Here is a 23,062-nt window from a genome sequence, read left to right on the forward strand (position 1 = left end):
CCTTCTCCTTCTTTTGATAGGTAAACGATACGGCATGAGCTAAGAGGGGTAATGATCTCGATTTCCTCAACTACGCAATATCACGATGGTGTTTTCGTTTCCGTAGCTAGTTGGATACTACCTCCTCGAGATTAGGTAATGCATCAATGGATTTCTCCAACTCTTCCGTCCCCTCTCCGTCCCCGCACGCGTTCACAACCCTGAGCTCCACACCCATTTCTGGAACTCGGGGCGGCTTCCGGGACCCGGGGGTTCCATCGAGATGCCGTGCGGTGCCGAGATGCCTGATGTCGAGCTCAAGCTACGGTTCGAAGGCTTCTTCATATAGCAAAAACATGACTCTATCTTCTAAGCCAATCCACGCTCAATGGTTGAATTGAATGTAGAACGGCACGATATTTCATAAGCGGAGAAATAGAGAAGATAATCGATGAGAAAGCTGTTCGGAGCTTCGCTACAACAACATCCCAGGGACCTGATGTGCAACCATCGGAGAGTATTGTCGGCCACGATACCTAAATAAAACGAGAACGAGGGAAACGAGGGAAACGAGGGAATTAAACAAAAGAAAAAGAAAAAGAAAAAGAAAAAGAAAAAGAAAAGGAAAAAGCAAAACGAAAGCTTATCGACCAACTTCCCGACATAGGAAGGAAAGGTAGCCGGCTACGAAAACGCTCGAGGGTTTTACTTCGTGGAATTGAACCCGCACCCACCCTTTTCGGTGTTAAGCTAGGTAGCGGAATCTTGAGCCCACGTCCTCCTGCGGAACTACTATATCAAGGGCAAGTGGCTCGGCGGTAGGAACAGGGAGCAACAAGTTTAGATGAGAAGTTCTCATGGCAATTTGTGCAAGAGGCAGGTAGCTGCGGCAGGGAATATACACGGAAGATGCAACCATCTCATGGAACCGACCAACTAACCACCCCTTAGAACAACCAGGTGAAGGATTCCTTGACCTCGAACGAAACATCGTACCTATAACGGTAACCCAGGTTAGCAAAAGCCCTTTACCATCCACCATAAAAAGCGATATCAAGAGGAGAAGATGTAGGGGGGGGGCAACATACTTGACATCCGCCGCCGAAGCAGCAACCAGGACCCTGAAGGTACCCTCCTCAGCAATCCAGCGGTTAATAGACGTATCAAAGTACCCAACCGCATACTTATCAATCGGAATACGCAAATGCTTCGTCTCACCCGCCTCAAGCTCCACCTTCTCAAACGCCGCCAACTCCTTCTCCGGGCGGGGCAGGCGGCTCTTCTCGTCGCGCACGTACACCTGGACCGTCTCGAGCCCCCGCACGGCGCCAACGTTGCTGACGCCCATCACCAGGTCGATGGAGCCGTCCTCGGCGAGCACGCGCGAGCTGAGCGACGGCCGGCCGTACTCGAACGAGGTGTACGACAGGCCGTGCCCGAAGGGGAACAGCGGCGCCAGCCCGATCCGGTCGTAGTGCCGGTACCCCATGTACATGCCCTCGCCGTAGAGGACGTCTAGGTTCTCGCCGGGCCAGTTGTTGTAGGCCGGGGTGTCTTCGAGGCGGCGCGGGAAGGTGCACTGGGAGGTTTGGGTTAGCATTTTATGGTGTGCGTGCTTGGTTGGAGATTGGTGGGGAGGGGACTCACCGGAAGCTTGCCGCTGGGGTTCTTGAGGCCGAAGAGCACGTCGGCGAGGGCGTTTCCAGCCTCCTGGCCCTGGTACCACGCCTGGATGATGGCCGGGACGCGGTCCGCCCACGGCATGGTCACGGGCGAGCCGGACTGGTTGACGACGACAGTGTTGGGGTTGGCCTTGAGGACGGCCTCCACGAGGCGGTCCTGGCTGCCGTCGGACGGGAGATCCATGTTCTTGCGGTCGTAGCCTTCCGACTCCCACTCGGCGTCCAGCCCGACCACCACCACGGCCACGTCGGCCACCTTGGCGGCATCGACGGCCTCCTGGAGATAGTCGACCTGGTCCTCCGCCTTGAAGCCGATACGGCAGCCGCCGTACTTGTGCGTCATGTTGAACTGCTTCTGCTTCGCCAGCGGCCGCAGCTCGTTGGTGATCTCGACGCGGAGCTCCACGGGCCGGCCGGCCTGCATCTCGACGTCGACCAGGTAGTCGATGGACCCGTCGAACATGGCCTCGCCTTCCTCGGTCCAGTTCCAGAGATCCAGGGCGAGCTTGCCGTTGACGTAGAGCTTGCCGGGGCCGACCGACATGAACGAGATGGTGTGCTTGCCGGTGTTCGGCGGCGTCAGGTAGCTGGTCACGATGGCCGACCAGTGCGGCCCAATCTCGGAAAGGGGCGCCGAGTCCCACAGGAAGAGGTCGGTGTTGGTCCGCCGTTGGACGATGGTCGGCTGCCCCTCGAACTTGTCGCCCTTGAACCACTCGATCGAGACACCCTGCTTCCCCGTCTTGTCAGAGCAGTAAGGGGAAGCAACCGGAAGCCACTTGTGGATATGGCATCCCTGGCTAAAAGTAACCGGCTGCTGGGCGACCTTGCGGATGCTGTCCAGGGGAAGGGTGTTGTAGTAGGGGTTAAGACTGGCGCTTCCGCCGCCGCCAGCGATGGCCCTGTTAGCATTGGGTCCGATGACGGCAACCTTGGCGGTTGCGGGGTTGATGGGCAGGATGGATCCCTCATTCTTCAGGAGCGTGAGGCCCTGCACACCGAGTTCGTGGATGAGCTTCCTCGTCTCTTCACGGTTGTCCTCCCTCTCGGCAGCCTCGGGGGTCAGATCGCTGCCCTTGGTCCGCTCGACCAGCGTGAGGACGTTCTCGGCTGCGCGATCGATATCGGCCTCCTCGATTCTTCCCTCCTTGAGGGCGTCGATGACCTTTTCGAAGCGCCACTTGTCAGAGTAGGGGAATTCAACGTCGCATCCGGCCTTGATCGATTCGACGGTTGAGTTTACGCCACCCCAATCCGACATGACGGTTCTGGTGGGGGCATGTCAGTTGATCCTCCTCGCTTATCACTTAAGCTTGGCCGAGCGTGGCACTTACCCGTCGAATCCCCACTCGCCGCGGAGAATATCCCGGAGAACGTGCGTGTTCATATCAGCGTGAACGCCGTTCACCAGGTTGTACGAAGACATGACCGCCCAGGGCTTGGCTTCGCGGATGGCGATCTCGAATGGGCGGAGATACAATTCACGCAGCGGCCTTTCGGCAATGATCGAGTTGATGGTCAATCGGTGCGTCTCCTGCTCATTGCCGACAAAGTCTGTGTTGATGGTTAACACAAATCTCTCCAAAAATCCGTGAAGGGATGAAACTGACGCTTGATGGTGGCAGCAATGCCTTTCTCTTGGAGACCCTTGATGTACTGGGCAGACAGCTTGCCGCAGAGGAGAGGGTCTTCGGAGAAAGACTCAAAGTTCCGCCCGCCCAGCGGGTGTCTGTGCAAGCAAACCGTGGGGGCAAGGAGAACATCGGCCGACCGAGCTCTAACCTCATCCGCAAGGTGCTGGCCAACTTGGTAAAGGATGTCCTTGTTCCATGTTGCCGCCAACGAGATACCACAGGGGAAAAGCGCCGCCTAGATCTAATGGTCAGCACCGTATCCAGCCGACGGGAACATTACGCCAAAAGCTCACCTTCGTGCCCCCGACGAAGATGCCGCCACGAGCACCGTTCGGCCCGTCGCTTGTCTTGACTGCCGGGATGTTCTTGGACGGAATTGCCTTCGTTCTCCAGAAGTCTGCGGCGGCCAAGAGGGACACCTGCTCAACGTTAAACCCCCGTTGTTTCAAAATAGAGTTTCAGTACTGCAAACCTTTTCCTCCAGGGTCAAGGAGGCCAGCTTGGTTTTCGCTAGCGTTCTCGCATTTTTCGGCGGGCCGCTCCGCTGGATAGGGCTTTCCGGCGGCGAAAACTCGGTATCCGGAGTGGTGTTGGTGGTGGTGTTGGTGTCAATGCTGCCGGCCGGCGACGCATTGAGGTCGATATCTTGCCCAAGATCGACCTTGTCAGTTGGAGCGAGTGCTGCCATTGTGACGTCTACTTCGGTTTCTTTACGAAAACGTGATGGACGGAGAACAGATGAAGTCCTCTGTCGATTCTGAGCAGGCTTTGGCTAATGAATGTGGCGTGGGAAAGGGGAACACACAGCACAGCTGTTCTGGTACGCCTCACTTCAGGACTAGATGCCAGGAGATAAGCAGACGAGGGAAGGTTTATAAGTCAATGGTAGCTAGGGAATGGCTTCCCGAACATTAACCGTGGAATATGGAAACGGCCCCACGAAGGATCCCCCGGGATGAACGGAGCCAGGTACTGGGAAGATGCGAACACGGGCTCCGTGGGATGAGGGGGGACAAACAAACGATGAAACTGGTGAGAGACGGAGCATACAAAGGGTACCTGACATCCAAGTCCCCTCACCAAGCCACAGCACCTGGCGCTATGGAGCAGCCTAGACAGGGGATGCCGAAAGTTGCCGCACCATGGGGGGGTGGGACTGGAAAGGGATCTGGCATCAGTTCTCCCTGCGAGTGATCGTTACCGTCGCATCACTTGACGGTTTTCCTTTTGATTATTGCCCTCGGGTGGAAATAGCCACATCGGTAGGAACGGACCGTGTGAGCGGTAGTACCGTTTGGCAGCCAGCCGGGGCCAGGTACGGATAGTCCACACGATTATTGCATAAACGCAAGCTCCGGCACCCGAGCAAGGGCCTTGCTTGTGAGCATCGGTCGGGTGGGGTGGCAAGGTGGGAACGAACGTGGGTTCGGCCGACAGACAAGCTGGGGTATCTTCCCAGAACCCTGATGCCAAGCAAGGTGTCAGTTTCTGGGGAACCCATTCTGATAGCGCATCTTTCGTGGCCAAGTCGACCATTGCTCCTCGCAAGAAAAAGGTTGCTTCTCAACGATCCCTGCCGCGGCGAGGACGAAAGGCTGGAAGATACTAGACCGACCGAGCTTCGTGAGGAAACCGAGGCGGGTGAGGGCCCTTGGGCAGCAACGGCAAGGTGCAGCGGCACACAGTGAGTCTCTGGTCGAACGGGTTTCTAGGCTCTGCAGATCAGTCAAACCGGAACGCGGCGATGACGATGTTCCCTGTCCAGAAACGGTGCCTCCGTCAGGACTGGTCTCTCAGCACGGCGGCTAACCAAAAACATATCTAGCCTTGCCTCTTGACCCCTGTCCGCGAGGTGTGACGACCAGCTTGGCACAGGACAGGGCCCTTCAACGGGAGTCTGAATCCTTCATAAACTGTCGAGCAAGCCGATCGTTGGGCCTTCTCGTTGCCGTTGTCGTTTCATGTACTCGCAGGCGTCTTCTTCGGCGGGACGAGCAACCTGTACTTTTTGCCAGGCCGCGGCCATCCTCCAAACCGACTTTTCTCCAGTTCAGGATTCGCCGAACATCCACCGGCGGCGGCGGACCCCTCTCACAGCTCCTCGTCTCCTCAACCGTTGAGCATTTCGGCCACGGTTAGCGAAACGCTGGAATCCACTCTCGACTGCTGATCAGCACGGGAGGAGAGTCGGCAGAATGGCTGTGGTGTTGAGCCTCAGAGCCGAGAGATGGCGAAACATGGCAAAGGCCGAATCATGAATCGAGGTTTTGCAAAAAATGGGTATTCGTGGGGAGCCCTGAACAGATTCGGCGCGACCATTTCCTGGGCCGGGACGGCGGGCCGGCTTCCTTGACAAGGCGCCGCCGGCAATGCGGATTGGTTGGCCGACGAGAGTACGTACCTTTGAACATCCCTCCCACTGGGTATGATTCGCGACGACCTTGCCGCGCTTTCATATATTGGCGGTCTGATATGGGCGTGTGGGCAAGAAACGACAAGTGATATGCATCGGCCGCACGCATCTTCACGCCATGCATAGCATTAGTGTGTCAGGTTCCATAGACGAAGTCCGTTGTACCGTGCCGTTGATCGTCGGTCCTGCGCTGTCCCCTCTGGCGGGGCTCACACAGCCCAAACCATGCGACTGATATGGCGGGCAGCGAGCTCGACCGGGAAACTGAACGGCTGAGTCGTGAGCTGGTGTGTTCCGCGCTGCAATGCCCCATCCCGCTGCGTTCAAAGGCGAGTCAATGCAACCCAATTCAGGAGGATCCCGGGAAAGGCTTGGGTAGGGCCGACACCAGGGCTTGGAGTCCCCATCTCAGCTCTTCTAAGCGCGAATCCCGGTGCGGCGGGTATTGCGGCAGCGCGGAGAAGCCGCATTGTTATGGAGATCCGTCACAGAACCAACAACACGGCGAACCAACCCTCGGCGGGACCGCATCGGAGAAAGCGAGACTCACAAGAAACTAACGGCACGCAACACCGAACCCGTGGTCCTAGTCGGGAAATCGGGACTGCAGACTCTCCCGACAATCCAGCGCGGGTATTTCGTACAGATAGCTAACGGTACCAATGTTTGACGCCGGGAACTTCGTCAATGGCACCCTTCCTCCCATGTCGAGCAAATCGGAGAAATATCTGGCGCAAGCTCCCCATCTGTGCGTTTTTGCGGTTGCCATTTTGTCGAAACATGTCCGAAAATTGGGAAATTGTGGGGAGCTTGCCAAATGCAGGCACTCGGGAAGAAACGCATGGATGGATAGGTAGCCCCACACAACCACGTTTCGGCTGTGGCTTGCTTTCCTTCCGATTCACGTGCTTCCGTGTCGCTTCTGCCTTCAACTTCACCTTCCTTCAACAATGGATTCGGTAATTGTGTCCAAGACATCATTGGGGCTTGGGAGCAATTGGAATCCACGCTATTACAATCCGGGCTTTTCTTGCTGCCAAATCTCGTTTGATAAAATTACCTTACCACCAAAATAAAAGGTTCGACCTTGGGCACATAACACACTATCGACACTTACGCCCCCCAGCCAAACTCGAATTAGACAGGGCGACGGAGTTTTTTCCTTTTTCACGAAATACCTCGGGTGATCAGACCACGAGCTCGTTGCGGGTTCATGCAAACTAATGCAGAATTCAACACACTACTCAGGTACATGTGGCTTATGTACCCCTCCCGTTTCTGTCGTGGGTAGACTCTGTACAGGCCGTGTAAGTTACTGCTTCAGGCTTGATACAGTTGCATCCCGGGAACGCCCTGCATCCCGCCTATCTCCAAGGGTGGTGCCCTTCCTTCCCACTCTGCCCCCAACCCGCAGCAGCAATGCTGGATGATGCAACATTGAAGAGAGCCTCACCCAGCCAAACACTCCCTTCCCCAGTCACATGGACCCGGCGACACACCCAATGGAGCGACACCTCCCGCCCTAAGGCAAGGCCGATCTCGTAGGCGAGCCCGGCCTCGAGCCGTGACGGCGTCTACTCTTCTCCACCCTCCGTCGATCCATGAACTGCTGTCTTCTTCCTGCACCGTTTTTTTATTTTTATTTTTCATTTTTAACAAACTGGCTGTTCCACATTGACGGGAAGCCTTCCCGCTCTCGCTAGAAGGTGGGGGTCTTGTCAGACATCGCCAGGGCTTCATCGACTCTCGCGTCTCCGCGCTTAAGGAGCCGCCGCTTGGGATACGCTTCCTTGAACCTGCTTAACGTCCCTAACATCCGAGGCTGAAGCATCCCGGGCCGCTGCGAGGACATCCCCCTCCGGGTCTCAACGGCCCGGCCACCGAGCCACCCGTTGGATGTTTTACCCGGGACAGACTGCAAACTGGCTCTCCGAAGCAACATGGTCTCTAGTCAAACCGGGCTAGCTTTCAGCCCCGGCGTGATTGCATTGCAGACGACAAGGCATGCCTTGCTGATCAGCGGGATTGTTAGTAGTGAGTTACACGGGGAAGTTGAGTACCGATTACCAACCACCCCACGGGCAAAGGGCAAGGCTCAAAAGGCAGCCAATCCTCAACTGTAGGAACGAAATGAAAGCTGTTTAGAAGCTTATGAGAAGTGCTAAAAAAACCTTGGTTGTAAAGAGTATAGCCAGTTCTACTCGGGTGGGCCTCAGTCGACTTATGCTTTCTCACTCTCAAATCAATTTAGTTTTATTCCATTAATACCCGTGACCCCTTTCTTTCTTTATTCTATTCTTTTTTTACTTTTTATTTTCCAATTGTGATTCTATTCAACCCAATCTCCTCTTACTCGAGTGTTGGGCTACTCGAAATCCGACTTTCCCTTAGCCACAGGGTGCCAACGTTTACTTCTCTCTCGACCATGCGCCTGCTCTCGAGCAACTGATCGCTACGGCCGGAAGTCCAGAGTGTTTTCACCCACACCATCATCTCGAGTATCGGAAAGGCGTGCCGGTGACACCCTCCTTCATTCCTAACTCAGCCACTCCTGGCCAACGAACTCAAGTGCCGACGCTTGGGATGCCGACCATTCGCTTACACCCCCCAGCTTGATTGCCTGCATCGAGAGGACCTTCGCCAATTTAGGCTCTGCAACCTTGCCACCGGGGAGACGTGCAGGCGCACTCCTTACTTGCATGGCATGCAATATCTCGGATAGTCAGTTGCGACGTGGCGGCTCACGTCCCCGGTAGGGCATCGAGTGATCAGCGAAACGGCATGCCATTAGCATCGGGTTGTTAAATCCCTTCGGAGATCCCGCCTTGATGAATTGATCTAATCTGATCGGACATCGAGGAACCATATTGTTTAGTTAGACGAAGCTCGTTACACATAAAACGTGCCATTTAAGAATATTCTACCTCCAGAGATAAAGCAAAAGGGACGGGGATAGGGAATATGACTTAAGGACGAGATATAGTCGATGAGTGGCAGCGCTGTTCCTTCACAGCAAACTCGAATGACGAATGCATGACCAAGACAGCCCAGGAGCTCCCACCCAGTCTTGTCATAGGCTGCTGTTATTCGATATGCCCAAAAAACGCCAAACCAGATCCTTGGGCCGGCACTCTCTCGTGCCCCAACGGCAGTGTCGAAGGCTATAGGTGCGCCTGTGGCCTGCCACGTATCTACGACTGGTGGGGTACAGGCGGGCACCAAGCGTGGGTTTCCAAACGTAGCCAAGTGAAGGCTGATCATAGGTAAAGCGGCACCTGTGGTAAAGTCGAAAAGTCCTCACATCACATTTCCTGGCGCTAGATGAGATTTGCTTTAACAAAGGACGAAGTATGCTGTTATTTGGCCACGAGGTAGCTTATAGATGAATACAACAAGCAACAAATATCTCGAGTCTCATGGCGAACTATCCTCAGGGCTAGTTACCGGTCTATGTCCGGGCTTCCTGAACTGCAGCCAACTCTTCAATATCCACCCTTGTCGGATTGGACGTGGCCCTCACGTGGAGCATTCCAGGTTTCCATCCACAGCGCGATTTCAGGGTTGATTGACAGATATGTAAATACTTTGGGGGATACTCGAATAAATTGGGAACGTTGGGGGTTGACTGTCCTCGAGGAACTTGAAGCCCTACGAGTCTTGCCTCGTTAAGTAGAGGCAAATGGAGGGACGACTGATCTCCCGAAGTTATACACACCACCTCACTGAGGTCCATATCTACCGTGGAGATCTAAAAGACATTATGGCTGAGGTACTGACTGCATTTTGGTTCTTGGAAATAAAATATAATAAAATAAATAGGTAGTACGGATTATAGTATGTGAGGATCACAAAACTTGAGAGGATTCTGGGAGTGGTGAGTGGTTGTCCCTCAGGTGTCGGTTCTGTTCCTTCTCATACCCACGGACCACAAGTCAGTCATGCAAGTAAGTTGGATAACTGCTATTTTACTTATTTCGAAACATGTCGTCGAGGAAGGAAAGAGCAGCTGAAGTCAAGGCAGTCGGCGGAGGTGCTCCCAAAGAAACCAGGGTCTTGGTTCCGGCCCCACCCAAAGCACCCATTGACCAACCACAACGGCGCTAACATTTTCGACTTCCGAACCACAACCATTTTCAAGTTCGTTCCCAAAGTCCAAACCCGCAAGTCGTCACCCGACCTCGCGACGGACAGACGGACGGACGGGCAGACAACGACCCCCCGCGCAGTGTTCCCTCGAGGGGAATTTTACACACGTCCCGTCACCACAACCAACACACACACACACACACCCAAAAAGGCAGGCAGCAAAACCCAACCATGAACCGACAAGCCTTCCGAACCGCCCTCGGGCGCGCTACACCCTCCACCACCGCCCGCGCCCTCTCCCTCCCCGTCAGCGCCACCACCCCAACTACCTTCGCCTCCTTTTTCTCGACCACCGGCCCCCGGCCCGCCGACAACGACAACAACAACAACTCCAGCAACAGCAACCCCAGCAACCCCACCATCAAACCCCGCCAAACCGCCGCCGTCTCCCGCCTCAGTCAGCTCAACAACAGCGGCAACGGCACCAACAACACCGTCGGCCGCCAAGTCCTCAGCTCCATCCCCGGCATCCCCTCCTCCCCACCCCCCTTCCGCACCAACAACAACACCAACAACGGTGCCCGGCGCGGCGTCGACGCCCGCTCACTGCGCGTGTCGCCCGACGGCGGCCCGTCGTCATCCTCTGGGTCTGGGCCGCGGGTGCTGAACGTGCGTAGTTTGCGGGGTGGTATTCGTGGGCGTACGCCGTTTGGTCGCGGGGGCGGTGTCGGGGGTAGGTTTGCGCCGGGGGCGAGTGGCCCGAGTGCGTTTGGGAGGGCAAGGGTGGGGTTTGGTGCTGGTCCCGGGGGTGAGGGTGGTGGTGGTCCGCGTAGTGGGGGGCTCAGGGCTGGGGCGGGGAGGTTTGGTGGTGGTGGGGGGAGGATGGGTGGAGGGAATCGTAGGAGGGGTCGTGGCGGGGGTGGGGGTGGGAGGGGCCGCCGTGGTGGGAGGGGGGGCAGGGGAGACAAGGCGGGTGCTGCCAAGGGGGGCAAGTTGATTTGGCAGCCCGAGGAGCAGGCCGTGATCGACCGGCTTGAGAAGGGCGAGGTGGTGCCGTTCGACCCGCAGCTGACGATGAACTCGCTGACCGGGTACGGCGCGGCGGTGGCGACGGACGCGTCGGTCGGCCAGGTCGAGACGGTGCTGCGGACGATGCGGCTCATGACGGGCGGTATGGCGTTCAACTCGGAGTCGGGCGTGACCGCCGATGTCAAGGAGGTCATGAAGCGGTACCGGGCCAAGAAGCCCATCTTTGTGCACAGCAAGGGGGAGAAAGCCTGGATCGAGAGCGCCCAGCCGCGTCTCAAACTGGTCGGGCCCGACGCCGGCACCAAGAAGGCGATTATCGAGCCGGCGGTTCTGGGCAAGTACGAGGCGGCTGGCTTTGCCGAGGCCGGCGACATCGCGGGCACCATGGCCAACTATCATTCGCGAACGTTCACCTACATGGCGGCGGACTCGCAGAAGTTCATGGACAAGGTGCTGTCATTGCTGCCGGCGCAGCAGGGTGGTAAGCCCGCTTCTCAGGTGAAGCCTTGATGGAGGAAAGGGGGGAATAAAAGGAACAAGCTCCTGGGCCAGGGCTCTTTGTCTCCATATGTAACAATACCGCCTCCTTGGCCCCATGTTTTTGGTAGTCTATTTGTACACGGAGATCTATCCGCATAGAAACACACATGCTATTCTCCATCTGTCACGCACACCGGGAGTCTATTCCCTCTTTGGTCTATCACCAGCAGGTTGCCCGCCCACCCTCTCTCTCAGCTCGCCCGCGCCATAATAGCCCCCACCGCCTCCTTCTCCTTAGCCAAAATGGCCTTCATCCGCTCATCCTGCAGCTTCTGCAGCTTATCCTTGAGCTTATGCGCATCATCACTCAACACCACCCCCTCCCCGCGCCACTTCTTATGCAACTCCGCCCTGCGATGCGCCTCGTCGCGCACGCGCACGCGCCACGCCTGGCACACCTCCTTGGCGCGGCGGGCCAGCGCGTCGGCGCGCTCGGGCTCCACCGTCATGGTCAGCTCCAGCGGGTTCTCCGCGCTGCGCTGCGGCTGCTGGTTGAACTCGTCCGACCGCTGCACCGCGCTGACGATGGCCTTCACGGAGCCTTCCTCGAAGGCGAGGATCGACCACCGCCGTCCGCCGAGGGGGGCGACGGTTGCGAGTTCGCGGAGCGGGAAGGTTTGGGAGGGGTTTTTCTTGTCTGTTTGTACGGGGATCGCGCCGATCACTTCGGCGTTGAAGCGCCCGCCGCTGCGTAGTTTTTTGAGGTCCTCGCTGAAGTGCTTTTCGGCGCGGTCGAAGGCTGTTTGGAGGTCGGTGAAGTCGAAGGGGTTGGGGCCCTCGGCTTCGGCCCCCGCCGACCCCGCTGAGGGGGTGGTTTGGCCGCCGGTGCTATCGTTGTCGTCGCTGTAGTTGCTGTTGTTGTTTTTCTTGTTGCTGTTTTTCTTCTTCTGGCATGGCGCCGTGTGGGAGAACGGCCGGGCTAGCGGTTGGTTCCATGATGTGTTGTGGGCGACGGCAATGGAGTGGGAGGTGGGAGTAGGCTGGTTCGACAATGGTCTCCGGTTTTGGATGAAGGACGAAGCAGCCCTGCGACTGCGCCGCTAGATTAGCCGTGTTTCTGCGCGATTGATAAGCCATTGGGCTATGATACGAACCTCAGCGGTGCCCCGCTGGCCGCGTTGTTGCGGAGTATGTTGTTGGCAGTCCGCAGGTGTCTCATGGTCTCTTTATGGTTTACTTGAATGTTTCCTGCGCGCTGTGGTGTTTGAAGTGTTTTAAGTCGGTTGCAGGGACCCGGGTTGACAACGAGCCAATCAACCGGGTCAGGATCTGCGGCTGTAGGCCAAAAGCTCCTGTATTTCCACACACCAAACATCTCTAAAACGGCTGTGTGGCCCAGTGGTTAAGGCATCTGCTTTACAAGGATATTTGTATCGCAGAGGATCGCAGGTTCGAGCCCTGCCACGGTCAACCTTTTGCCCCCGGAATCATCTGAGGACAAGGTTGCTTTTTGTTACCATGTCTGAAGCCCGCGACAGTCGGTTCTTGGAAGAAGACAACAATTGGGTGTATTATGATGTTGAGGGGGATGTTACTGGTTGGAGGGGGTGGGCATGAAAGGCGGTGGACCGAGTAACAAACCACCCACTTGTTACTTTTGATAACAATGAAAGCGAGTCCACATGGAGCGAGTCGAGGTTCACACTTTTTACCCGCCCGTGGCGCCCGAGTACAACCCATCGGAAACAAAGCACCCCTGCATCGATTGTCGCTAGATAGGTAGGTAAAACACATGCCGACACGCCGACTGACAGCGAAAACAAATCTCGGAGTTCAAACTCGCCCCCAGCCTTTGCCGAGTCCTTGCCGTGATAGCCAGGCTGTACAGTAAAGAATACCACAGCACACCTTGTCTCCCCCCTCCTCCTCATAGTTAATCAAATCCGAATCCGGTCCATTTTACTCCAGTCCCACATTAGAAGACCCCAATCGACCCTGCGCTCCCCTTTGTTGCACCGCGTCCTCCTCGTAGGCCACTTGTCAGGGGCCGCGTTGCCGCCCCTTCATTCTTGCCGGACACGATGGTCAGTCCAGAAAAAGGGCCCCCTGACATAACCCGGGGGAGTCTTGACGCCCAATGCACTAGGGCAGGTGAGTCCGACAACTCATCATCAGTTCCTCCCCCTGACTCGGTTTCTCCCTCAGCACCGACACTCCCTTCCCCTCAGTCGTCCCGGTACTCTTCAACATCATCTCCTCCCCCTCCCCTCCCCATCTTCAGCTTAGTTGGTGTATGGCCACTCATGAAACTGTGGCAGCGCCTAGTTGACTTGATCCCCACAGAGCAGACACTTGACAGGCTCCGTCCAAACCTTCTCCCCACCGGCCACACCTTCCCGCAAATCCCGGAATTCAATCATTGGCGGGCCCATGTCGGCCGTCTTCAGCGACGCCTCAAACAAGCCCTCCCACGGCCGCGAGCTGTCGCCATTGGCCTCCGCACCCCCCTTCTTTCGTGGTCTGCCCGCCTTGCGCCCTGCCGCTGACTTGCCGGCGCCGGCCGGCTTGCTCGGCGTGTCTGTGTTGGTGGTGTTCTCGCTCGCCGCGCGCTGCCGACGGTCGGCGGACCGCAGTGGGAGTGCATCTTCGGGCGCTGCCTGGGCATCCTCGTCATCGGCAGCCTGCCTGACCTCGACGTTGTCTTTCGTGCCGACATGCACCGCGTCGGATGCTGCAGCCTCGGACTTGACGTCGATCGACTGCTCCGCGGAGCCCTCGGCGCCGGTTTCTGAGGGGCTTAACGGCCGCTTGCCCTCGTCGCCGTTCTCCTCCTTTTTCGTGGCTACGGGAAGTACGTGTGGCTTGTCGGTGCCCAATCGTGCGTACACCGACTTGAGCGCATCGTCAAGGATGCACTGTTCGTGCATCCACTTCTTGCATGCTTCCGTTGTGCACCCTATCAGCATCTTATCGGGGTTCCCGGGTGTGTTGCAGCTGCACACGAGCTCGACCGTCTGTAGAGAGGGCAAAGGTTAGCACAAACGCCCAATTGGGAATCAGGCTGGGGCAAGTGATTGCATACAGAAAGCTCGTATGTCCTAACATCAAACGCCTGCCTCCAGTACAGGGCATTCTGTATCTCCTCGTCGTTTTCTTCGTACCATTGCTTCACTTGCGCCTGCGAGGTGACGCTCACGACGTTGATGATATCCACTGCGTTGGCGTCAGTATTTCTGGCATCATCCCGTAGTATGCGCCACAGCTATCAATGCTTACTATGATTCGACGCGATCAGCTCGTTCATGCCATGATATTGCTGGCGGCTTTGGACTGTTTTCCTGCCATCATGGGTTCCTTGCGGGAGCTCGTCGGGCCAGTACATCCAGTAGACTCGGGCATACACGTGGTGTTCGTCGCTAGCGCGGATTTCCAAGATGCGCGCAACCCAGTCATCGTCCGATTTCTTCCTGGGTTGCATGGGTTCGTTGTTATTGACAGCTTTCTGGCGCTCGATGCTGAAGTCGTTCGCGACGTAGATGAAGCCTTCGCTGAAGTATTTGATCCCATTCACTGCGGGTCAAGCAAGTCTTGCTGTTAGCCTAACGTGGTCCGAGGCGGGCGCGTAGCGCAAACAGAAACGATAGAAACATAGACTTACGGACGAAGCTGTTGTATCTCGTCATGTCCGTCCACCTCTTAGAGGGGTCGACTTGGTAATAGAGATCCATGGACTCATGCGTCTTGAACTTGCCACAGGGCGCAAAGGGCGACAGCTGTATGTTGATTCTCTGGGCTGTGTCTTCCTCGTCACCATTCTCTGTGCGCCGGCGCTTCTTCTTCTTCTGCTCCTTGTCCTTGGGATCGACAATCTTGATGGTGAATGGGCATTCTGCCCGGTTGTCCTCGGGCTCGGCTCTCGGCCTCTTACGCGCGGATGCCATGGTCGTCGAGTGTTGCGATGTTTTGCGCCGGGATGGATTGGGGCTGAATCGGGGTTGCGACGACTTTCCGTCTCGATTGCGGGTGCCAAGTACGGAGGATCGGCGCGTAGCGACAGCCGCGATAGAAAAACAGACGCGTGTGTGAGGCGGTGGAAGGGTGGTGGTTGTGGCGATGGGTCGGGGAATGGGTTCGGCTCGCGAGGGAGCTGCCGGGGGTGCGTGCTCCGGAAGGAGCGTGGGGAGCAGCTAGGCAGTGCGGTCACCTCGGTGGCTGGGGAAAACCACCGACGGGGGGGAGAGTCGGATCAGAGGGATGGGTGTGCCACGGGTCCTCTCTATCATCAAAAAGGTGATGGTAACCTTCACACGACTTCCCCTAGGCCGTTGCTGTGCAGGCGAGCGATGCTCCTGCGTCAATGGATAATGGCAGTTGCAGTTGCAGTTGGCAGTCAGTCGGCACGTCTCGTCGCAACGAAGATGACAGCAAAATTTACGGAATTCCGCGTCCGCCAACCGGGGGCAGGGAAACGGACCCAGCCACGTGATTTTGGGAGGGGGAGGAACCTGGAAAATGGGGGGAAATGATGTGGCTGGAGAAGCTCGGCTGAACACGGCGCTACCAATGGAAGTCCCATCCCATGCCAAACAAAGGAAGGAGAAGGAAGGGGAACAACCTGGGGAACCAAGTGCCGAGGGGGTTCGCCAACGTCATCGTATTTGTGAAAAAGACATCCTGGCTAAGTTTGCCATGGAAACGTAAACTGATTGCTGCAATAGATACTTCGTAAATATAAACCGATTGATGGAGGTAAACCCACCCGATAGCCTTGTAACGGAATCCGGAAACGGCGATCAACCAGACGGACGGTAGCCCGGGGCCTCGATAAATGTCATGGTTCCATTTGTTCCTGATATATCCCTTCCTCGTCTTCAGCACATTACATTAGGGTAAACCCGGCAAATACCCCAGTTGCGCTGCCAAAAAGCAAGCCAAACATCGAGACAACGAACGCCGTCGCTATGCATCAAATGTAAAACAAACCCAGCGACTCAACACCCATCACCGATCCGTCTCCTCATCATAAACGTCCAAAATAGCCCGACTCTCCTCATCACTCTCCCTCTCGGCGCTCCGCGTCACCTTAAAGCCCTCGATAATCTCGGCCAGCTTCTCCCCCTCGCTGCGGCCCCGCTCGACATTGATACACCAGATCAGTGGAGCGGGTAGGCCGACGATGGCAGCCAGGAACCAGAAAGCGGGGCGGATCTCGCCCGAGGCGTCGATGATGGCGCCGACGATAGCCGGGCCGAAAACGCTGGACCCCTTGTCGGTGATGGCGTACAGGGCGTAGAAGGCCGCCTCAGATCCGGGCGGGATCAGCTCGCCGTAGAGCGAACGGCAGTAGCCACTCAGGCCACCCAAGACGAAGCCGTAGACGGCGGCCAACGGGTACATCTCCCACGGCTGCTGAAGGCCGAAAACACCCCAGTTCTTGACGAAAGGCAGGTAGCCGAGCAGGCCGTAGAGCGGGATGATCTCGAAGAGGGCAATACAGGCGAGGATGGTCTGGTGGGCCTGCAGATGAAGACGGCGCGAGATGTAGGACCACGAAAAGGCGCCCGTAATGCCGGCGGCGGTGGAAATGACGTTGATCATGCCGAGTGCCCACGGCTCCATGTGTAGCTGGGTCTTGGCGAAGAGAATGGCGGTCGAGGACGTGGTGGCGATGGCGTCCGAGAGGAGGAACCAGCCGCCGAGGAAGAGCATGATGTCGACGAGACGGCGGGCAAGCTGCACGGTGCGGAAGAGGGACTTCCAGGCGTTAAAAGTGTAAGAGATGAAAGCGCGGATGCCGGTATGGCGCGACGATGCGGGCAACGGGGGCCCTGGTCGGGGACGGAGCCACATGGCGGCTGGGACGGTGAAGATGGCCCACCAGGCTCCGATGACAAAGAGGACGACGCGCTGGGACCATGTCGTGTTCTTCATCTGGATCAGGATGAAGATGGCGACGCACTGCAGGAACAGGCCGGCGATGTAGCCAATCCCGATGCCCTTGGCGGAGATCTGCGTCGATAAGTTGAGTTCGTGTGAAGTCAGCTCCTCGCGTGTCTGCACCCGGGAGAGAGCGTTTCCGTCCTCCAAAGAGCCCCGCGGCAGTAAAGCGGCCGTCGAGTCGGCCATTGCTGTCTCTCCATCCAGATCTTCGTGATCCTGCGCGTCCTGGCCATTCGGAACAATGTTGGCTTCCTTGTGAATAATCTCGGGGTGATGCCTGACAAGAAGCGGCAGGAACGAGTTCAGGAGCACAAAGGATGCGCCGAAGGAGGTGTTCGAGACGATGGCGAGCAGCGCGCCGAAAATATAGAGGTTCTTCGAGACAAATATATAAAGCATCACGGCGATGCTCCCAATCCATCCAAATGCGAGCAGCAGCTTCTTGCGGTAGTTGCCGTGGTCGGCGGCGCAGCTGATGCTGACCACCAGGAGCGCCTGGACCAGTACGCTTATGCTGAACGTGTACATGGCGAAGCTCGCCGTGTTGATCTCCATGCCGAGCACATAGACGATGCACTGTCCGCCGTTGTCGCCATTCTTATCCGAGCTAGAGCCGCAGGGCGTTTTCCGGTCAGAAAGAAGGACCCCATTTTCCCTGGCTAGACTCTCGAGTAATATCGGGATGAAAGAACCTATTCGCGGTCAGTTTCCAGGCTCGGGGAACGGTGAGCAAGGCCATCAACAACATACCGATTCCTACGCCAATATGTTAGCTTTCAACATGCCATACTCGCCATTCACATGTTAAACCAGAAAACTGACCACAGATGACATAAACCTCGGCGGCAAATGCATATGCATACCAACCAGCGAGCTCCTTGGAACTGGTGGGGCGGGTATCGTCGCCCGGATAACGCGGTGGCAGCGCGCCAAAGCTGCTACTGCCACTGCCGCTATTACTCCTGCTGCGGCCGGGGCTCATGATGCCAAAGTTTTCCAGCGAGCCGTTACTGGATCGCTCGTCGTCGGCTTCAAATGAGGATGAGTACGACAGGAAGGAGTGTTTTGATAGTTGTGAGAACCGAGAGAAGAGGCGCGGAGCGAGTGGCGGGCGCCCAGCCTCAGGGTCGTTCCGGGGCGCCATAGCGCTAGGAAGCTAACCGTTCCCCTGTCTGCCGGCAGGCAGCACCTACCACCGCCTAATCCAACACAGCCAAACAGATGAGCCGACAGCTGCACGACGTCACCGCCTCGAACACGATCAGGCCGGAGCTTTCCCACCCTGGAAGCAGGAACTCGAGACGAAATCCCAACCGTACCTAGGTATCAAGTAGAGTTCGCCTCTGCACTCGCTCGCAGTCTTTTCGATCCTTGGATAACTAAGGGGTTCGAGTTTCGACGATTGCCGAATTCCACCGAAGATCTTTACAAACCGAGTACAAGTAGACCCAACACAGGTATTTGACAGCGTATCCGGGTCCAGGGGGGTATTATCGCCGTTGCGAAGTCAAGTTGACGCGGTATCATGGTCGAATCTTTCGGGGTTGTCGCAAGAAGCCAGGTGCCTTGCCCCGACGTCGTCGCCAGGGCAGGGCCCGAGTTAAGTACTCTCTATGTTTAGGACAGGCACCACCGTGTGTGCTTCGGCAACCCCCACCGCATGAACAAGGTTGTTGGTGCGCAAATCCGGGGATCAAAGTGGGTGTGTTGATCACGGGCCGCTCTGGGATGCCGACCACCCAGCTCCAGATCTCGAACCTGTGACCAGAATACCCCTAAGACCCTTTAAAGCTCCACCCCTTCACTCTTATTAAAGCGCCAATCGCGGCATATAGGGTATCGATCTCTGCTCGGCCACCCTCCATTCCGTTTCACAAGCGTCGAAACACGAAGCCACCAGCCCTCCACCAACACGAAGATCAACCCCATCCCCATCCCCCCCCTACGATGGGTACGGGTACGGATACTTGGCGGCGGTGGCGATTTCACAAGCGCATGCCGGCCTGATCACACTGCCAGTAACGGGGCCAGTTCCTGCGGGCTGCTGCGAGTTCCCTGCAGGCGTGCTGCGCAGCGCGCCGATTGCATGGCAGCTAACCCGGAACCAGAGAGCTACGGGCGGGCTCGACGCCCAAACGGGCCCAGTGACCTTCTCTTCTGGGGAGCCGTCGCCAACAGATCGCTGACCTGCGCCTCTTGGCGCCCATTCCTGCCAAGCGACAGGAATCAGACACGGCGAGCATCGGGTGAGAATGACGATGCTGCTCGGCGGCGCGTGGAGGTCTTGGATGGGTGTCTCAGACTGTGTAGACCATCTTCAGCTCATCCTAGATCTAGCGATGGTCACAGGCCAGATTCACAGCAGCCGTGCCAATGGTGCTGGGAGGCAGGGTTCCTCCAACCCATCCAAAGACGGCTGAGGTGCTTGGAGGCATGAAGATCATGACGCAGGCAGGGATGGCGCCGAATGCCGGCTGCAACGACACGTTCCTAATATTTCCGAATGGGTGTGTTCGTCCACTGCAACTCACTACACAGCAAAAACTGATCGATCCATCGGTGGTATCAAGCGCAAAGAACAAGAATGAACAAAAACAACAACGACCAAAACCAAGCAACCCCACCCCCACCGTAGCATTCCCATCACAGCATTCCCATCGCAGCACCACCACCACCAGAAACACCCCCCCTCCTAATCACTTCTTCCCAAACAACCCCAAAACCTTCCTCTTCAGCTTATCCGCCAGCCCGACCGGCGCCGCAGGTCCCTCCCCAGCCGCGGTCGCCTTGTCCTCGGGCTTCTTGGCAAGGTGCTCGTTGCCGGCGCCGCCGCGGCCGGTGTGGTAGTCGGTGTTCTCGTGGCTGGGCCGGACGGCCGCCTCGGGGACGAGGTCCTGGTCGAGGCGTGTGACCTGCTTGACGCCCGCGTCGCCGATGTTGGCGGCGCCTGTTTGGGGGGGGGGGAGGGTGTTAGTTACCTAGTAGTTATCGTTTTTGGAGAGGGAGGGTTGGGGTTGCGCGGGGATGGAGGGATGATGGGATGGGATGGGCTGCTTATCGCAAGCTGGAGGCTTGGCGTGCATCCCGCTTGTGGGGGGTTGGATGAGACGATCAGGTCCCGCCGTCGTCCCAAGATTGAACTCCCAAGATTGATTGGAGGTGGTGAAATCTTGGGACGGTTTTTGGGAATCCGTGCGTTCGTGCCTCTGCATCTTTTTGCCTAGGTGCAGATTTGGGGGAGATGGATGTGTTCGTATGTACATACCTCCACGGCCAGTGCTAAAAGCTCCATCTCCGTGACTACCCGGTGTGCCCACGCGAACCACCTCTCCGTCGACGTACGTTGTGTTGTCAGGATTGATATTGCCGGCGCCACCGCGGCCGTGGGAAACTTCGGGGGCTGACATTCTGAGTTTGTTGACGCGGACCTGGGTATGTTTTCCGTACGAAAGCGACCGAATGGTTGCGCCGGGGAGCGAGCGACAAGACGGTTTGACGTTTAAAGGACGGGAAGTAGAGGAGGCTGGAGGAAGGCGAGACCGGAGGTGAGACACGCCTTATACTGCAAGTCAGCCGCACCATCCAAGAGTCACGCAAGATTCCCTGGTTTTGAATCTGGCGGTTGGATTGGTAGACAAAGATGCCATGACAGCTCCTGGTAACGAACCCTGAAGGCGATAACGAAGTGAGATAACGATAAGGCAAGGCGGGTGCCAAGCCCTGTCAAGGGCTAGGCGAGAGCGCATTGGGCTGCCAATTCCATGGAGCTCGATATCGAAACATTACGTAACGAATCAGCGCAAGTGGTCAGAACGTTACCTGCACTCCAACTCTCCAACTCCGAGTCTCGTCCTCTAAATCTAACATACCTTAGGTATTACATACTACCTACCTACGCTATGAGCAAAAAAAGCCGAACTCGAAGGGGGGGCAAGAGATCGAAAAAGAAAAAAGAAAAAAGAAACCGAGGGAAAGAAAGTAAAGGAAACCAAGAAAACAGAACGAGGTAAAGGGAACCGAGCAATGGCGCTGGTCGCGCGATTGACGTCGCTCGTGAAGGCGGGGACTCTGGGTGCCAGCGTTGCGGTGTTGAGGTGTCGTTTGTTGTAACCAGACGTCGCGGACGCTGTGTAGATGGTGAATTCGCCCGCTGGCCAGTGTTCCGCCGAGTCCCCGTCGTGGTTCTCGTACGTGTTGTCTCGCCGAAAGTCCTCGGTGTTCATGCAGCCCTTGAGTCCCTCGTTACCCTAATGGGGTCGACGCTTGTTCGGATTAGATGGAGGATTCGAGCTCACAGGAGGACTGACGTGTACCCAGTTTCGTCCGAGACTACCTAGGTATGTAAATCTTTGAGCAACACTTGGTGGTGGCCAATTCTTGCCGGGCGCTCGTCCTCTGTGGCTGTGAAAAGAACATGAATCAAGGAGGAAAAGAAAAGAAATTCAGATAAAATAAAGAATGGACTTTGGGTTTTGGAATGGCTTTCTTCTCATTCCCCTGTTCAGAGGGGAGAAGAAAGAAGTTAACATAATGTTAAGGGGTGTGGGAATCAAATGTGGTGATGTTGTCATCTCTTTGATTTTGACTAGGTATTACAGAAAAGCCCACCGAAGCTACCTACTGGATTAGTAATTATTGCTTCCGCTCTTCTGTTGTGTAACCTCGGACCGGGCACGTGGTGAATGATCTATATTCCGAGGTAATGGCCATTGTACTACGTGAAGAGTCCGATGTCTGAATTTGTTGAGTCTATGGCGCCAAGTTCGGTTTGTCCTAGTCTCCTTACAAGTCTTACGTGCCACAGGTCCATGGCGAGTCCGAGGCTCACCAGCTACCTCTTTGATCTATTTCAAATGATGACCATGCACATCGTATCACTTCGTGTCAATATGGTCAACCAACCCGGGCGTACCACAGGAGAGCGAGCATAACACAAACAATTTGTAATCAAGCTATCAACCCTGCCGTGAGGTAATGAATCGAGGCTGAGCTGATGCACTACGGAGCGGTCAGATGGGCTAGGAATGAAAACAAAGGGAGATCATGATCAACCCGTGGAGCCCAGCTGCTAAATTACTGGTTGTAGACTGACCTCTATCCAGTCCGACACCAGTCCGAAGGCAAGTTAAGTCCTATTCGAGAAAGTGTGATGTGATGCATGAGGGTTGAGGGCATGATGTCGTCCACTTCTGCAAGGAACCCTAAGTGCGAGCAGGACGGCGATGTCCGTGTCGGGAGAAGGATCAGGAGATGCCTGCTATATATATGAGCTTTCTCCTCTCTCCAGGGCAACATGCTTCTCATCAGCCAACACATCCACTTCTACCTCATCTCAACACTCCCAATAACCTTCAACAAGCCATCAACATGCAGTTCTTCGCCGTCCTCGCCACTTCCGTCCTTGCCCTCTCGTCCGGCGTTTCCGCTTGGACCAGAGATGGCCGCGGAGTCTGGGTTGCGAACAACACCTGGTATACCATCCGGGACAGTAAGTGACCCTATCTGGGCGAGGAGAGTAAACCAAGTGAATCCGGTTGAATCTAACATATCTACCGCGCAGCTCGTGTGCATGAGGCATGCACCAGGATGAACGACCCCAACACGATCCTGGTCGGCGATTCTTGCACCTACTGGACCGACGGCGCCGGTGGCCAGTTCCATGGACGTGAGTACCTCCACCCACCAAGGTTCGCATTTTTGTGTAGCTAGGTACTGACGGATTATCTCAGAGTGCCGCTCGTCCGGTGGAACGGTTTCTTGCTCTTAAATGGAGGGACCGCCAACTCATGAAACCCAGAGCAGGTGCTAGGTTCGGAAAC

At 56.5% G+C, this 23,062-nt stretch overlaps 7 protein-coding genes and 1 non-coding gene across 8 annotated transcripts; 3 read left to right on the forward strand and 5 right to left on the reverse strand.

Annotated features, from left to right (window-relative positions):
- Positions 1-653: 653 nt before the first annotated feature.
- Positions 654-4,237, reverse strand: F5144DRAFT_39329 (glycoside hydrolase superfamily). Its single transcript, XM_066784735.1, has 7 exons — positions 3,768-4,237; positions 3,589-3,714; positions 3,272-3,530; positions 2,996-3,215; positions 1,627-2,929; positions 1,068-1,558; positions 654-975 (listed from the first exon to the last, which is right to left on the reverse strand). Exons 1-7 carry the CDS (start codon positions 3,981-3,983, stop codon positions 927-929), a joined length of 2,664 nt encoding a protein of 887 aa, XP_066648558.1. The 5' UTR covers positions 3,984-4,237; the 3' UTR covers positions 654-926.
- Positions 4,238-10,025: 5,788 nt separating this feature from the next.
- Positions 10,026-11,333, forward strand: F5144DRAFT_588784 (uncharacterized protein; the record flags this gene model as incomplete). The annotated part of the gene is made up of 2 exons (XM_066789964.1): positions 10,026-10,463; positions 10,800-11,333. The coding sequence occupies 2 exons, from the start codon at positions 10,026-10,028 to the stop codon at positions 11,331-11,333; spliced, it is 972 nt and encodes a 323-aa protein (XP_066648559.1).
- Positions 11,334-11,554: 221 nt separating this feature from the next.
- Positions 11,555-12,522, reverse strand: F5144DRAFT_588785 (ribosome recycling factor-domain-containing protein; the record flags this gene model as incomplete). Its single annotated transcript, XM_066789965.1, has 2 exons — positions 11,555-12,395; positions 12,458-12,522. The coding sequence occupies 2 exons, from the start codon at positions 12,520-12,522 to the stop codon at positions 11,555-11,557; spliced, it is 906 nt and encodes a 301-aa protein (XP_066648560.1).
- A 165-nt stretch (positions 12,523-12,687) lies between these two features.
- F5144DRAFT_t11 lies at positions 12,688-12,773 on the forward strand. Its single transcript has one exon. It is a non-coding gene; the product is annotated as a tRNA-Val (tRNA).
- A 656-nt stretch (positions 12,774-13,429) lies between these two features.
- F5144DRAFT_39513 (uncharacterized protein) lies at positions 13,430-15,529 on the reverse strand. Its single transcript, XM_066784752.1, has 4 exons — positions 14,962-15,529; positions 14,580-14,873; positions 14,386-14,516; positions 13,430-14,317 (listed from the first exon to the last, which is right to left on the reverse strand). The coding sequence occupies exons 1-4, from the start codon at positions 15,242-15,244 to the stop codon at positions 13,625-13,627; spliced, it is 1,401 nt and encodes a 466-aa protein (XP_066648561.1). The 5' UTR covers positions 15,245-15,529; the 3' UTR covers positions 13,430-13,624.
- A 775-nt stretch (positions 15,530-16,304) lies between these two features.
- On the reverse strand, positions 16,305-18,387 carry F5144DRAFT_588787 (autophagy-related protein 22; the record flags this gene model as incomplete). Its single annotated transcript, XM_066789966.1, has 2 exons — positions 16,305-17,935; positions 18,066-18,387. The coding sequence occupies 2 exons, from the start codon at positions 18,385-18,387 to the stop codon at positions 16,305-16,307; spliced, it is 1,953 nt and encodes a 650-aa protein (XP_066648562.1).
- A 1,284-nt stretch (positions 18,388-19,671) lies between these two features.
- On the reverse strand, positions 19,672-20,889 carry F5144DRAFT_555773 (uncharacterized protein). Its single transcript, XM_066787929.1, has 2 exons — positions 20,509-20,889; positions 19,672-20,190 (listed from the first exon to the last, which is right to left on the reverse strand). The coding sequence occupies exons 1-2, from the start codon at positions 20,648-20,650 to the stop codon at positions 19,940-19,942; spliced, it is 393 nt and encodes a 130-aa protein (XP_066648563.1). The 5' UTR covers positions 20,651-20,889; the 3' UTR covers positions 19,672-19,939.
- A 1,721-nt stretch (positions 20,890-22,610) lies between these two features.
- Positions 22,611-23,010, forward strand: F5144DRAFT_597748 (uncharacterized protein; the record flags this gene model as incomplete). Its single annotated transcript, XM_066790894.1, has 3 exons — positions 22,611-22,731; positions 22,804-22,908; positions 22,973-23,010. The coding sequence occupies 3 exons, from the start codon at positions 22,611-22,613 to the stop codon at positions 23,008-23,010; spliced, it is 264 nt and encodes an 87-aa protein (XP_066648564.1).
- Between the last annotated feature and the right edge of the window lie 52 nt (positions 23,011-23,062).

Source organism: Chaetomium tenue, assembly GCF_020726465.1.
Source record: "Chaetomium tenue strain MPI-SDFR-AT-0079 chromosome Unknown F5144scaffold_1, whole genome shotgun sequence".
Lineage (NCBI taxonomy): Eukaryota > Fungi > Ascomycota > Sordariomycetes > Sordariales > Chaetomiaceae > Chaetomium > Chaetomium tenue.